This window comes from Eschscholzia californica, unplaced genomic scaffold, assembly GCF_041429995.1.
Source record: "Eschscholzia californica isolate CP2 unplaced genomic scaffold, dmEscCali1.0.p SCAF_3, whole genome shotgun sequence".
Taxonomy (NCBI): domain Eukaryota; kingdom Viridiplantae; phylum Streptophyta; class Magnoliopsida; order Ranunculales; family Papaveraceae; genus Eschscholzia; species Eschscholzia californica.
Window position 1 is genome coordinate 35,058,217 of NW_028238420.1, and position 15,346 is coordinate 35,073,562.

A 15,346-nucleotide genomic window follows, 5' to 3' on the forward strand; every position below is an offset into this window, starting at 1 on the left:
ATCCAAACAATAGGGAACATCATCTTAACCAATATAAGATCAATATTTTGAGTTGAAAGATGCAAAGAGCCAAAGACAGATTGGAATTACAAGATGACATGCTTGCATTACTGAATCTTGACCCTTTCTCTCTCATCCTTATGCTTATGTAATTGCATGTGGATGGATAGTTGTAATAATAATAATAATAATAATAATAATAATAATAATAATAAAGTCCGCTATTTGTCGATTGAGAAACTAATACATAATAAAATATCTATTGGTACATAACAATTCTTATTTAATCTCTATTGGTTGCTTATATAGTTGTACCAAACCAAGTAAAGGAAATTAACTTAAAAACCTAACTATCAAATTAATTTCAGTTGAATTTTAGATCAAATTCAGTGTTGCCCAATGGAATTATCAATTGAAATCATCTCATTGACAATTTTTTTCTTAAATCAAGCGAAAACTATTATTTAATTGAAATCATTGTCACCATATGCTTTTTTTGACCTAACTTCTTCATTCTTTTTCTAAATTTGGTTGGAGCAAGAAGGTTAACAAGCTCACAAAGAGAACCTTTTTTTTAACTTCTATGGAACTAAAGCACAAAAACTCAAAAGGTAGTGGAAATATTTATAAGATGTTTTCTTCATTTATGTACCATATTTGGGCATAAGTTAATAATAATTACATATGATTTTTCTTAATGTAATAGGGCAAGTAGAAGTTTAAAAAATAACAAAAAGAAAAAGAAAAAGAAAAAAGGAAGCCTGCCCTTTTTCTTCTAGCAGCGTAATTGTATCACAACGTATTGATTATGCTACATTATCAAGTATATAAAATTCCATTCTTCTAATCTTAAGATAGAGTAATACTAGAGAGCAAAAAAAAACTAGGCGGTTTGTTGTTATTTGTATTTCAATGAATTACAATCATTGAAAACACGAATCATAGTAAACCACATAAGATTTTTGTCTAATATCTGCATAATTTTTTGTTCTCTAGTATTTTTCCTTACACCTCAATTTTGTATTCTTTTTAGCAGATATCAAAAACTTCCAAAATACACATAGGATCGTATTTGTTTCGGAGGACAACAATATCAAAATAAATAGTGTATTGTGTAAATTATTATTCCAATCCCATTCCTTCAATAATTATATGGTCTAAATGTCTCCAATAATATTCTAAAATAGAAAGAAATTGGTATTTCATATACATGTCATTTTCCTTACATATTTCTGTGCGCCCTTGGAATTATTTTCTTCCAACCCATAAAGCATTTTTTGTTGGTGATATATTCCTCCAATAACATCATTTCTTCCTTGTACTCAAGGCAGAAGAATTTTTCCCTTCTCCTTCTCTCTCTCTCTCTCTCTCTCTCCACCACACAAAACCCAAACCTATACCCTCTCTCTCTCTCTCTCTCTCTCTCTAGTTTCTCTCTCTCTCTACCTCCCACAAAAAAATTAATCTTCCATGGAAACCTTCACCATCAACAACTCCTTACAGTTACTAGTGTTACTTCTCTTTGCTACTCATCTCACCTCTAATGCTTCAACTACTACAAATAGTACTAAAGGTAAGCTAATTGCTTATGTTCTTAACTACCCATATCTTGTTTTGTTTTGTTATCATATGTTATTTCATTAAAATTCATGTTTTTAGTATACTTTAAGAAAATTTACATAATTTGTGCAGGATTAAACATGAGTGAGATGTCGATTCGTGGGGAATTAATACCCGTAAGATCGACTGTTTACCGAGTCCTCGATGATTATGCTGTCGATGGAGGAGGACGACGAAGACTAGAACCATTTCAGCTATGTTTGGCATGTAAGTGTTGTGCTGCTGGATCTGATCCAAACACTTGTACTACTATGCCTTGTTGTTTTGGAATCGATTGTCAATTACCAAACAAGCCCTTTGGTGTGTGTGCTTTTGTACCCAAGACTTGTAATTGTACTTCATGTGGTATTTAAATTGTTTAGTCAGATCTGAATTATCTTGTCAGTTTAGTCGGTTCTTGTAAGATATAGATTATAATTGTACATGTGGGTGGTGTACCATAAGTGTGATTATATTAATCGAAATTGATGATTAGTTTAGTAATTAAAAAAAAAAAAATCCCAATCGATGGGAAAGAGTTTAACAAGTAAGAGTATGTGGTTTTTCTTATTTATCAAATTTAGATGCGAATATTTTTTTTCGATACCTGAATTAATTGGCTCGACTAGGATTTCAAAATCTTCGCTTTCTTTTAGAATGTCTAATTCGTGTGTATAATTTGATTACGAACCATGTAAATTTATATTGATTTCAGATCCATTTAAATCAAACTCAAATATAAATTGAGATTAGGAGACTATTATGTGAAGTAACCTAAATGAGTATTGTTCTCATGAGTAGATAATTAGTTTGACAAGACTCATGTGGTATGGATTCAGACAGTTAAAAAGAAACAAACTACACCATAATAGTCTAAATGTACTGCTGAGGAGAAAATGTTTGTTTCTAGGGTTCTAACTGACCTGCCTTGGCCGGTTAAACTCGTGAGTCAGCTGTTTGCATCGATCTGAAAAGCCAATTCGACATTGTACAAGAAAGACCCCAATTAGAACAAGATTCAAAACCCATGTGGATGCAGCTTTTTTGGGCAGAGAATATGACTTTTGGTATAAACGCTGCCGATATGTTAATTTACTTAAGCATCCCCACTCAAACTGAAGTTATTTCTCTAACGGGGAATTTGGTCAACACTCTTTGTAATTTTTATATTTTGGTGAAAAGTGATCACTCAATTTTTTTCTAGTCTTCAGCTTCCTAGTTATTTTCGTCGCAGTCTTCGGTTCTTTAAGTATTTTTCGTAATGTACAACAACTTGCAAGTGAATTATAAAAATATTGGGTTTTTGACTAAGTAAATACAAATATTGAGATTTGTAACAAACCAAAACAAATATGTTGGATTTTAACTTAAAAAAATACAAAATTAGGTATTCGGCCCAATTTCATGCTAAACATTGATCAAGTTCTTCAATATTTATGGTTAAAAAGCAGAAGGGTGAGAAAACTCTGATCTTTATAGTGAGGGTAATTTTAAAGGCGCCTCATCTAAAGTCTTTTTGGCGCCCTCAAGTCAAATATTGGAGGGAGAGTCTGACAAAAAAAAAAAAAAAAAAAAAAAAAAAAAGGGCGTCTTTAAAATTGGCCTTATATTGAATAGAAACGAAATTCGAGAATAGATGGTAGTCTTGCATTCATATACAAATACACGAAAAGGGACACCAATAACTATTTAAAAGGGCGTCTTTAAAATTGGCCTTATATGGAATAGAAACGAAATTCGAGAATAGATGGTAGTCTTGCATTCATATACGAATATACGATTAGTTCCACTGAGGCTGAATTAAACGTGATTTCTAAGTATTTAACTTATAGTAGCATAAATTTTGCTAGACGATCCATTATTGTGCTTTGTAATAAATTTCAATTTTCATTTTTTGTTGAATGATATATCGTGTTAAAGTACCCAATAGGAAAAAGAAATAGGGTGTTTTGAGCTTACCCCCTCAAATAAAATCATAAATTAAATCTGTTATACAAAACAGATCTATGTGATTAGGACACAATAATTAGATAAAATATGACTAGGACAAAATAATGTGACTGGACGTCAACGTAGATGTCTATTTTACATTCTACAAATCTAGCCCTCTGATCTTCCTACTTCAGTCAAATCCAACGGAATTTTCATTGCCCCTTCCAGCTTTAGTGATCCACAACGGATTTTCTATTACCCCTCTCTCATAAGATTGCACTGAACGGTTCATTTTCCTTTCCTTTCTCTCCTCAACAATGTCGCTCCCTCTCTCTCTTATCTCAAAACGTAACAGGAAGCTCCCCACTTTTGAAATTCCTTCACCTTCCTACGCTACTCTAGAAAGTAAGAGGGGATTTTGGGGAGAGGAATCGTTCATTAAAAAAGAATGGAGAAGGTCAAGATCAATAGGCAAGTGATTTTCTCAAACAAAAGGTTAGGGTTTGTAAAGAAATCTCATGAGTTCTCAGTTTTAATTGTCTTCGCCACTCATTCTGGGTACCTTATCTTCTCTCTGATCTGTCTAATTAATTTATGTTTCTTCTCTCCAATTGTTTTTGTTCTTTGTAATTCTTCTCTGATCTGTTCTCTGCAATTGTTATCGTTCTTTGTAAATAGATTTGTATTGACTATCCTCTTGATAATCAATTCTTAAGTTTTTTAATCCGAACAATGATGGGCTTGTATCCTTTGTACTGTGAGTTCATCAGTTTTACTCCCATATAACGTTCTAATTTTTTAAGTTGATTTGTTATAGGTGCATGCATCTTCTTTGTTCTCCTTAGCATTCTTGAGTCGAGCTTTTATGTGGACCTCATAATCTTTGACCTGGACAACCACGGGTAAGTATTGCTTTTTTCCTTCCATGAAAATTGAGTCTTAATCTTTAGTGAGAATTGGATACTAGCTTGTCGGTTAATGGAGGTATGTGGTAGTCTATCTGCATTGTGATTAGTAATCTTTATAGGTTATTCAGTAATATAGGTTATTGTTGCACATATTATGGGTACCAACTCTTCTTCACTGCTATTGTTATTGTACTTACCCAGGTCTTTTTTTTTATCTCTCACACATCCCCAATAGATGAAATTCATCACCCAATTGTAGTTATCATCGTTGGAGATGAAGCTTGGGAATTCATCTTATAACGAGGTATAATTGAATAACATTCTTAACTCACATCTTATAAAAGTTACATCCTTTTCGATTCATATCATACAAATTTGTGAGGTTTCACCTTGAAACAATGTTCATTTTGATAATTTTGTAATTCAAAAGTTGAATTGTAATCGAAATAAACAAGGTCACAGGTATGGGTTGGATGCTATCGTTGCCTAGAACGGGGTAAAATTGTTTTGCTGACCTATGTCAAATTCATTGATAGGCCTAAAATAGGTCTATTCCCGCAAGTATACGGGGTCAAGTTATAGTAAGTTAGTAAATTCGTGAATCGTCCCAAGGAATAGGTAGGTAACTTCGGATATTGAAGGCGAGTTTAACCCAATAATCAAGATGCCAATAGCTAACTTAGACTAAAACACACACCCACCCCACTCGTAAACTTGATGATTGATTTGTAAGAAATAAGCAAACAAATAAAACTAACTAAACTATCTAAGTGAGAGGTGAGAGAGATTTAGGAGAAGAGTTGCTAGAAGTCGGACAAGATTCGGGTGAAAGTCGAGTGAGAGGGATACTTTGGTTCACAAGATTGGTAACGATTACTACTATTTATCTACTAGAATGGAAAGTTAATTAACTTCACCCACTTACATTGACAATCCAAAGTATAATGCGTCACAATAAGTATAATCTATCAAAAGTTACTAAGCATCGACTATCTAGCTATGCACGCACTATAAAATTACGTATCAATGAACTAATATACATTCCAAAGTATAATGCGTCACAATAAGTATAATCAATCAAAAATTACTAAACATCGACTATCTAGCTATGTACGCACTATCTAATTACGTGTCAATAAACGATTAAGATTGAGGTCTCTAATTCATAAAATTAGACGAAGTTAATTGAACTCGCATTTAAGAAATAATAAGTAATTCATCATAAATCAAATCATGTTTCACGAGTATCTATATACAAGAGTTAGCTAAAATATTGAATGAACAATAAATGAAAATAAAATGATGAGAGAATCCCCCTTTTTCGATGTGGTTCGAGGCGAAGATCGTCGGAAAATATGAGTAGTTAAGGTGCAGCAGATTTCCCCTTAGAAAATTTTTGGGTTCCCTATAGCGACCATCATCATCTTCTCCATTTAGAACTCAACCTCCATTAGAGCTAAACCCTAGCTTTATCTCTCTAGCAATTTATAGTCCAAAACCAAATCAAACCACATGGGTAGCTAGCCAAGATGATGGGGAGTAAAAGCCCTAAGGTTTCGGACCAAGAAAGTGACCGGAACACCCTAGAAAATCCGGCCAAAGTTGGAAGAAATCCGGCCAAGAAAGCTCCTTCCCGGACCTTGTGCATCCGGCCGGTGCTGTCCCGTGCATGTGCACTGCCCGTGAACGCGTCCCGAGCCTGCAGCCGCATCCGTGAGGCATGAAGTCCGAGCTACTCTGGCCGGAACTAGCAGCGACCTCCCGAGCTGTTGATGCGTCCCACGTCCCATGCTGCTATGCCGTCCCGAGAAGCTTCCATCCCGTGCATGAGCAGCTGCAATCCGAGCAAGAACAACATCAGTCCAAGCTTGTTGCTCGCGTGGAGCTGCTGCCACTCCTTGCTGTCCCGCAACTTTGGTGTGCCGACCAAAGTTGGCCGGCACTCCTCCTTCTTCTCTCTTTCCCTCTTGCTCTCTCAAAACCTTAAAACTCAAGAACAAGAAAACCCTAGAACCCTTCTTGCCTCCTTTTCTCTCTCTTGCTTGGGGAAGAAGATGAATAGTCCCTTTGACCCCTTTCTCTAACTTGATTAAAACCCTAGACTTAGTCAAACTTGACTAAGTCTTTAGACCACAAATGGGTGCCCATAAAATCTCTACACATTTCTTCTTCTCTTAGTATTTCTTGGGCTTGGACTTGGTTTTGGGCTTTGATTTAGAAACCAAGAGGGTGCCTCCATCCTTGTCTCTACATCTTCAAATTCTCACAAAGGACTAAAATACCTCGGACTTCTTTCTTCCATAACTTCCTCGTCCGAACTCCGAATTGACTTTCGTTTGATTTGTTTGAAATATTTTTCTCTCGTTTTGCGCACATGAAATGATAGCGATTAATGCTTCGTTTTATTCTGAATCACATGCTTAACTCCAAAATAGGTACCTAACAAGAAAAACACATAAAATATTATTGATATATGACACTCGAAAAGGACTAATTAGTCTAAGTTAGACGCTCCAAATGTGACATTTTCGTGTCACATCATTCATCATCATTGAAGAGAAACTTGGGATCAAAACTTACAACACGGTATATTTGTAATTATCTAACATTCTAGCTTATGTTTATAAAAAATATATCTTTTTGGTTCATATCGTTGACATTTGTGGGTTTTCACCTAGGAACAATCTTGTTTTTTTTTTTTTTAATGAAACCAGAGATTTCTATTCATTTTGAAGTTTATATGTAGACACCATTATCTTGATTTTGAACATTGAAGATACTTAGACTAATGAATTTTCTTAATGGCATAGTTGGATGTAATAAGGATAGATGAAGCAACATTGTTCGAAGACCTTTATGATTTTTGTTTTAGAGCGCAACTAATCTTGACGGAAAAACTGTAATTGTGGCTGGTTTAGACGGTGGTTACTTGAGGTACCTCACTCTTCATTGTTATTGTTACCTTTCTTCTCTTGCATTTCAGTAATATAAAGTTTTTGCATCTACGATTTCAGACAGGTAATAGTTCACTATAATTGTTGTAATTGACAGAAGTACATTTGGTTCATTACTTAATATTCAACAGTAGCTAGAAGTGTAAGTAAGTTAACGATCCGACCGACGTGAACTATGTGGTAAATAGCTTTCTTAGCCTCAAGGGGAACAACAAAAATTGAATTGATAGCCAGGTTTACAATTTATAAAACGGTTTCAGAACTTGAGTTTTGGAGGTGACGTCGGGAATTAAATCTTCTATTACAGAATCTCTTTTATCAAGTATTCTATCACTAACAGTTTCTAGGGCTGGTTGATTTCGTTACTGTGAAGAACTAATTGGAATAATTTCTGCTGAGAGTTTGAGCAATCTTGTTTTAAAATTCTGGTGCAACTAGATAATTTCTTCATAGTAATTGCTATCTCTAAAACGGACAGAACCCCTATTGGTTGAAGATTACTTTCTATGTGTTCACTTTAAAGAGGAGATGAAACTGTTGCAGAGTTCTTCGATGAATTTTACTAAATTGCCATAAGATTCATTATGTGAATTAGCAGCACTAAACATTGACAAAATTCCTTCAAGGACATTGACTGAGTAGATGTAAACCAAGGTACTTACTAAGTAGACTCATATAGCAGTTTCCCTATAAATTTATTGTACATTAAATTTCTTGTTTCCGTATGAAATATAAAGTGATGGGTCATGAAAATGTCCCATCAGAGTCGTTTAAATTAGCCGAGTTAGTCTGTTTTGAGTCTTTATTGTAATAAAATGGTTGGTTTTCTTGATTAGGTGTCTTTTGCAGAGTTAGGTGTGAAAAACGGTTAAAAATGAGAAAAAGATGCATAAAGGGTATTTTGGTCATTTGGAGTCAAGGACATTCTGGAAATTTGGCCAAGGTCAGTGCATGGTTGAAAAGTAGAGGTCGAGACGAGTCCGTAGGAGAAAACGGAAGTCAAATCGGAGTCCGGACGAAGGAATAAATCAAAGTCAAAGGTGGGTCAAATTTTGTTGACTAGTGGGACACAACAAGGTGACGTGGCACGCCCTTAATGCACAAACCGGACAGCAACATGTGGTCCCCTCTTTTCCCACTTTTAAGTCCCTGAATTTACAGAAATGCCCCTCCTTTTTGTCTCACTTTATGTTCAACCAATAAGAAATCATTTCTTGAGTAGAAAGCAACCCTAACTTCCTATTTTAACCCTCTTTCTCCCATTTTCTCCCAATTAACTCCTAAAACCCTAGCCATCAACCCATCTATATAATAAAAGAGGAGGGTATCTTTTTAGAATATACCCTCCTCACTTAGTGGCTAGGATTTATCCTTACAAAGTGTCTTGGACGGTTCAGATTAAGTTTAATAGATGCTTTTCTTTTCAACCTTCCCCATCCCAAACACTCATTCCCGCTCATTCCCGCCCAAACACACTCTCTCTCATCTTCACGGTCTCTCACTCCCTCATCTTTCTGGCAGAGAAATTGTGGGGTTCAACCTCTCCTTCTCTCAACTTCTTGGTTGGTATCTCTTCTGGAAGAAGGTATCTCTTTATCTCTCCCTCTCTCTCTATATTGATTTTTCAGTCTCAATCTAGGGTTTTTGTTTTGGTGGCTCAGTTTACAAACCATTCAAATGAAAGGGGAAGCAATATTTTGCCATATGCTTTTCTTCTCCAAAGTTTTCTCTCAATCATGATGTAACTACTTCTTTGTACCAACTTATTTCACTGAAATCACCTTGGTTTGTAGTAGGAGTTTGGGTTTTTTTTGGTAATTAGGTTTCTTCAAAACTAATTAAGTTTCTTTGGTTAACATCATTCATGGGTTCTAAATTTTGCTGTAGTAGGAGTTTGGGTTTTTTTTGGTAATTAGGTTTCTTCAAAACTAATTAGGTTTCTTTGGTTAACATCATTCATGGGTTCTAAATTTTGCTGTAATTTGGTTTCAATCATGATGTATCTATCTCTTTGGGTTCAATCATGATGTATCTATCTCTTTGTACCAACTTACTTCACTGAAATCACCTTGGTTTGTAGTAGGAGTTTGGGGTTTTTTTTTTGTAATCACCTTGGTTTGTAGTAAGAGTTTGGGGGTTTTTTTGTTGTTGTAATTAGGTTTCTTTGGTTAGCATCATTTTGGATTTTCATAGTTTGGTGATATTGCTCTCTAGAGTTCTAAATTTTGCTGTAAAATTTCGGTTAGGTTTGAACTTCCCTTTTGCTGTAATTCGGGTTCAAACTTTTCTTGAATAAAAAATAACTTTGTTGTGCTTTCATTTTCAGGTGAATCAAGGTTAGGTTTAAACTTTCATTTGATCCATTCTATGTTAAGGTGAGCTTTCATTTGATGCAGTCCTCATTTAGTTTAAATTAAATCTCAGTTCAAGTACCTCCTTCTATTTAGAGTTCAAATACCTCCTTCTATTTAGAGTTCAAGTACCTCCTTGAGCTATTCCAAAACTCATATTATGTATCATAGTTTGGCTCCTACTACTTATACGTTTCCTTTATTTACATCTTTCTTCTTAGTAATACTGTTTTATCTTCGGATTGCATTGTGATTAAAATTTGCAGAAGTGGGTGTAACCATTAAAGCTTCCTCATTGATTCATCTTCTTTGAGTGTAACCATTAAAGCATTCTACTTTAAACCTTAGCACAACACGACTCTTTTTTTTTTACTTTTGTTGTCAATTTACAATGTTCTCCACAAAAGAAAAATGCACATCCTTGGCCTTTAAAAACCGAAATCTGCTATAGATCCTCACTTGAAAGTGGGAGAAAAAATGCGGCCGAAAAGTTGACGATTTCAGAGTCAAATCATAACGGCATCGAAAGCAAAGTTCGCCCTCATTATTTGAATCTGATTTTGTTTCTTAAATAACACTTGAAAATCATTGAGTAGTTTTTAGAGTCAAATCATGTTACTTGAATTTAGTTTGTAAGAATACATTATTTGAATCTGATTTTGTACGATTCATAACAAAATCCAGCAAACTCTCTAGACTTTTTGTAAAGCATTTGAGTAGTTTTTAGATTCATATAAACTGTATGTGACATTGAATTAGAAGAAAATGTGACATCTCTATGAGAAGAAAAAAAATGCTTCGCTAAATGTTTAGAAGAAAAAAAATGCTTCGCTAAATGTTTAGAAGAAAAAAAAATGCTTCGCTAAATGTTTAGAAGAAAAAAAATGCTTAATGAGCATCTCTGTGAGAAGATGAATCAATAAGGATATTAGTATCTCATCAATCCTCTCATAAGAAAAACTTCATATTCTTGAATCCTTTGTCTACTAAAGTTCGCTCCAACTTCGTCGTTTATTGCAATTGTCGCAGGTATCTCTCTTTCTTGATGTAGGGTTTTCAAGGTAGTAGTTCTAGGTAATTTTGGCTAATTTTTTTTTGAAGTTGTTTGTGTTAAGTTGAATTGTTTTGTTAGTTTTCATAATTGTTTGTGTTAAATTAAATTCTTAAGGTTAAATATGAGTTTCACAGTATATAGTTTTTAGGTTATATTTTGATCATTGTTCTTATTTGATTTTATTTGGCAGCTCCTCTCTCTAGAACTTATTGTTCGAATACCCAAACCCCATTCATAACAGTGTTCTTATCGTTATTTGGATCCAACTTTGGAAGAACAGTAGTTGAGTTTCTAGGTCAAGTTCCATTATTAAAATTGCCCAAGTTGTCAAATTCAAACATTATAATAAGTAGTATCGCCATGGCTTCTATTAGTAACTTCTATTAGAATAAGTAGTATCGCCAATGCTCTATTAGAAAATACTGTTCCATTATAATAAGTAGTATCGCCAGTGCTCTAGATGTGATTATGTATTGTTTATCCATTTCTTTCAGTAATTTCTATTAGAACTTCCAATACCGGAACCATATCTCGAGCTTTAACATCGACATATACGTACTTCTTGACGCTTATATCATCAGTTGACGGAAGGTATTTGATGATTTTGATGTTCCTTTGCAGAGTGAGCCATAGCTTTAACGTCTCCTCTATTATGGGTTCTGCATTTCGAACATGTTTTCGCTTATGTTATGGAACAGAGCATATTTTTGTCGAACTTCCAAATTTTAATCCAATTGAAAAGAATTTCAAGATTTTTCTTTAGAACAATCTCTCGGATAGATGAAGAATCTTGGTTTTCGATCTTTTTCTGTTTGTATCAACAATTTAGTCTAATTGTTTGTCTCTTAATCTTTAACGTTGTCACTTCTCTCTCTCTCTCTACAGTTAGCTGATTCTTTTTCGTTTTTCTCTTTACAGTTTTGGTGAATTTTTGTGTGTTAGGCGATCTCTCTCGCACAACCGGTAGCTGTTCGACCCTCTCTCACACACGCACACAAAACCTCTTTCGCTCTCTCGAAATTGAATATTTGTTGCCTTATTGATGATGAATTTCACTAATTTGACTATGGATTTGATCTATGAATTTAATTCATGGGCACCTTCATGTTTGGCATTTAAACAACTGTATTTTATTCTGGGAGAGAGTTGAACTTGAGTTTACATTGTTTTATTTGTCTTTTGTTTTTTTGCGGTTTGAGTTTCTGTCAATGTTGCTTTGAAACTTATAGTGAAAAACAGTGTGATTAACGAAATCCATATAATCCTAAAATTGTTGCATAGTTGATTTGAAACTGTGCCTATAAATTAATGTCTGTGTATAAAGTTTTTTGTGGATTAAGAAGTTACATTAACATATAGAAGATCTTATTATTAACATATAGAAGATCTTATTATTCTTTTGACAATAGATCTCTTAACATGGCTGAGAGACAAAGGAAGAGAAATTACTATGGTCTTTTTAAAGACTCGGAGCCAAATCTCTCAATATACGGACAGGTACAATATATGTTTTAGTATAATTGATTTTCACAATTTTGTTTGTTTGTTGGTACTAACAAATATATATTTTTTCTCTTAAATAGGTTGACTCCCACTTGGATGAAACGGTAATAGAGGTTTATAACAGTTGTAATTAACCAATCTCAATATCTTTAGGTACAATGCTACTATATATATATCACAATCTTATGAGAATTTTGTACAGATTTGATTGTTAACTACAAGGGGAGTGCAGGTCAAAATCCACAATACGGAGGTTTGGTATCTGAGCCATTTAATTTTTATTATATAGATTTTTATTTTCTATACTTAATATGGACATTTCATTATTTGAATAGCCGAGAAACATCACAGAAAATGCAACTTATATAGACAAAGGGAAGTCTGCGACGATAGCATCTGAGGTAGACTTTCAAGCATTTAAATTGATTCAGTTGTGAGCACAATATCAATTTTAATTATCATACTAAACGTGGAGGTTTCTTCCCTTAAATAGCCAACTATCTCCGCCGAGACGATCAACCTTTTACAAAAGAACAAAGAAAATATTGCACCTCAAGAATCATATGTAAAAGAAAAGACTAAAAACATAGACAAAGGAAAGGCTATAGCAATATCATCTGAGGTATATATATGGGTTAATGTTAATGGTTTCTTAGGTTGTTTTTGCTTCTATGAAGAGTTTCACTGATGTTTATTCTTTACTACGAAAGGTTTCCTTAAACATTGACACAAATGTCATATCACAACGTACACTTGCTCAACGATTACGAAGGGAAAGGGAGAAATTGCAATGCATTCACAAAAAGTCTACAACGATAACACCTGAGGTAGACGATAAACATTTAAGTTGATTCAGTTGTGAGCACAACATACATTTTTGTCATCATACTAAATGTGGAGGTTTCTTTCCCTAAATAGCCAACTAACTCTGTCGAGACGAGAAACCTTTTAGAGAAAAACAAAAAAAATATTGCATCTTAAGAATCATATGTAAAAGAAAAAACTAAAAACTTAGACAAATGAAAGGCTATAACAATATCATCTGAGGTACATGTGTGACCATATGGGTTATATGTTTCACTTATTTACTTTTATTAATGTTCATGGTTTCTTCCGTCGTTTTTGCCTCTATGAAGAATAATTAAATGTTTAATCTTTACCAATTTAGGTTTCCTTAAACATTGACACAAATGTCATATCAAAATATGCACTTGCCCAACGATTACGAAGGGAAAGGGAGAAATTGCAGCGGATTCACGGAATACAATTTACACCAATACACTTTCCCTTTATGACATCCACTGGAATAGATCTTCCACAAAGCGAGACGTATTCGGCAAACGACCCTCACCTGGGCATTCAAACTCAGGTACCCGCTGCTCAACTCGCTTTACCAAAGGCTACTACCCAAAGTAGACTTCCACATCTTGATTGTTTGGACATACATTCTGATCTTCGACCAAGGAACTTAGATTTCGACTTTGAAAGTGTCATAACAAGATCACTCACCCGTTCTCCTGTACATGATGTTCTTAATGAAGTGGATACAAGTTGCCAACATTCAATTTTTGAGCAAGGGGCATCTTCAACTACACATAACATTGTACGACCAGGTCCTACTGAAGTCAGTAATTTAAAAATGCTTCCAGTTGTACATGTACATGAAGAACGTCATTTCTTGGGTCAAATGGATGTTTTGTGTCCCTTTTGCAAAGCGTTGCATTGGAAAGATGAAAAATTAACAAAATCGTCTAACATAAGACCTTTGTTTGGGACATGTTGTTTGCAAGGAAAAATAAAATTACCTTTACTTATCGAACCTCCTGAAGCACTCAAAAACTTATACGACGGCAATGATGCATACTCAAAACACTTTAGAAAATTCATTAGAGAGTATAACGCATCAAACGCATTTACAAGTCTGGGGTCAACAATGGAGCCAAGGGTGTTAAATGGTAGGGGGCCAAAGTCATTCACTATACACGGTGAGCTACGACATCGTACAGGTTCTTTAATACCTGAGTTAGAAATGGAGGCTTCCTACGCCCAACTTTACATATTTAACCCAAATACTGCAATCGATTGTCGCAAACGTCGAGATCGACGTCTTGAAGTAGATGTTCTCAAAGTAATCCAAGATGTTTTGCTTCAAAATAACAAGTTTGTAAGAATATATCTTCGAGCCTATGAAATTTTAATGCAATCAAATGCATCCAAGGAAAACTTACCAGCCTACTTGCATTATAATTCGTCAACAGATAGACGTCGTTATAATTTGCCATCAACAGATGAAATTGCTGTCATCTTGCCAGGGGATGGTACTGAAAAAAGTGGAATGAGAGATATTGTTATCCACCTAAAAGGGGGCAATGGGTTGATGAAAATAAATGAATGTCATCCAGCTTATCTTCCATTACATTATGTTTTATTGTTCCCATATGGCGAGCTTGGATGGAATCCTACGTTAACTCAGTGGGATGTCATAAACAATAAATCATCAACAAGTCGATTAACTCAATTGCAGTGGTATAGTTACAGATGTTTCAATAGACCAACCGAGTATACAACAATTTTGAAGGGGGGAAATTATTTCAAGAGTTTTTAGTAGATGCTTGGGGCTGCGACAGAGCAAAATCGATTGACATATTATCGGCTAAACCAAGCCCAACTTCGTGCAGAACTTTACAAGGGTCTCACTGATATTGAGGAATCTGGATTGGAACCACATCAAGTTGGTCAACGTTTTATATTACCTTCTTCATTTACTGGTAGTCCAAGAATGATGTTTGAACTTTATCAGGATTCATTAGCCATCACACGTTATAACAAGCATCCTGATTTGTTCATCACAATGACTGCGAATCCTCATTGGCCAGAAATCACGTCAGCTCTGCTGCCTAATCAGACTTCCCTTGATAGGCCTGATTTAGTTGCACGTGTGTTCGAGTTAAAAAGAAGACATTTGATGAAGTTGATTGAAAAAGATGGAATCTTAGGTCAAACAGTTGGCCATGTTTTTACCATTGAATTCCAAAAACGTGGGTT

General features: G+C 34.6%; 1 protein-coding gene across 1 annotated transcript; it reads left to right on the forward strand.

Moving 5' to 3' along the window:
* Nucleotides 1–1,398: 1,398 nt before the first annotated feature.
* On the forward strand, nucleotides 1,399–1,993 carry LOC147549803 (uncharacterized). Its single transcript, XM_086671523.1, has 2 exons — nucleotides 1,399–1,573; nucleotides 1,693–1,993. Exons 1-2 carry the CDS (start codon nucleotides 1,471–1,473, stop codon nucleotides 1,971–1,973), a joined length of 384 nt encoding a protein of 127 aa, XP_086527649.1. The 5' UTR covers nucleotides 1,399–1,470; the 3' UTR covers nucleotides 1,974–1,993.
* Nucleotides 1,994–15,346: the final 13,353 nt, after the last annotated feature.

Coding starts and splice junctions, on each gene's coding strand:
- LOC147549803 (XM_086671523.1), top strand. CDS start 1,471: ATGGAAACCTTCACCATCAACAACTCCTTACAGTTACTAGTGTTACTT. Junction 1,574..1,692: donor TACTACAAATAGTACTAAAG/GTAAGCTAATTG, acceptor TAATTTGTGCAG/GATTAAACATGAGTGAGATG.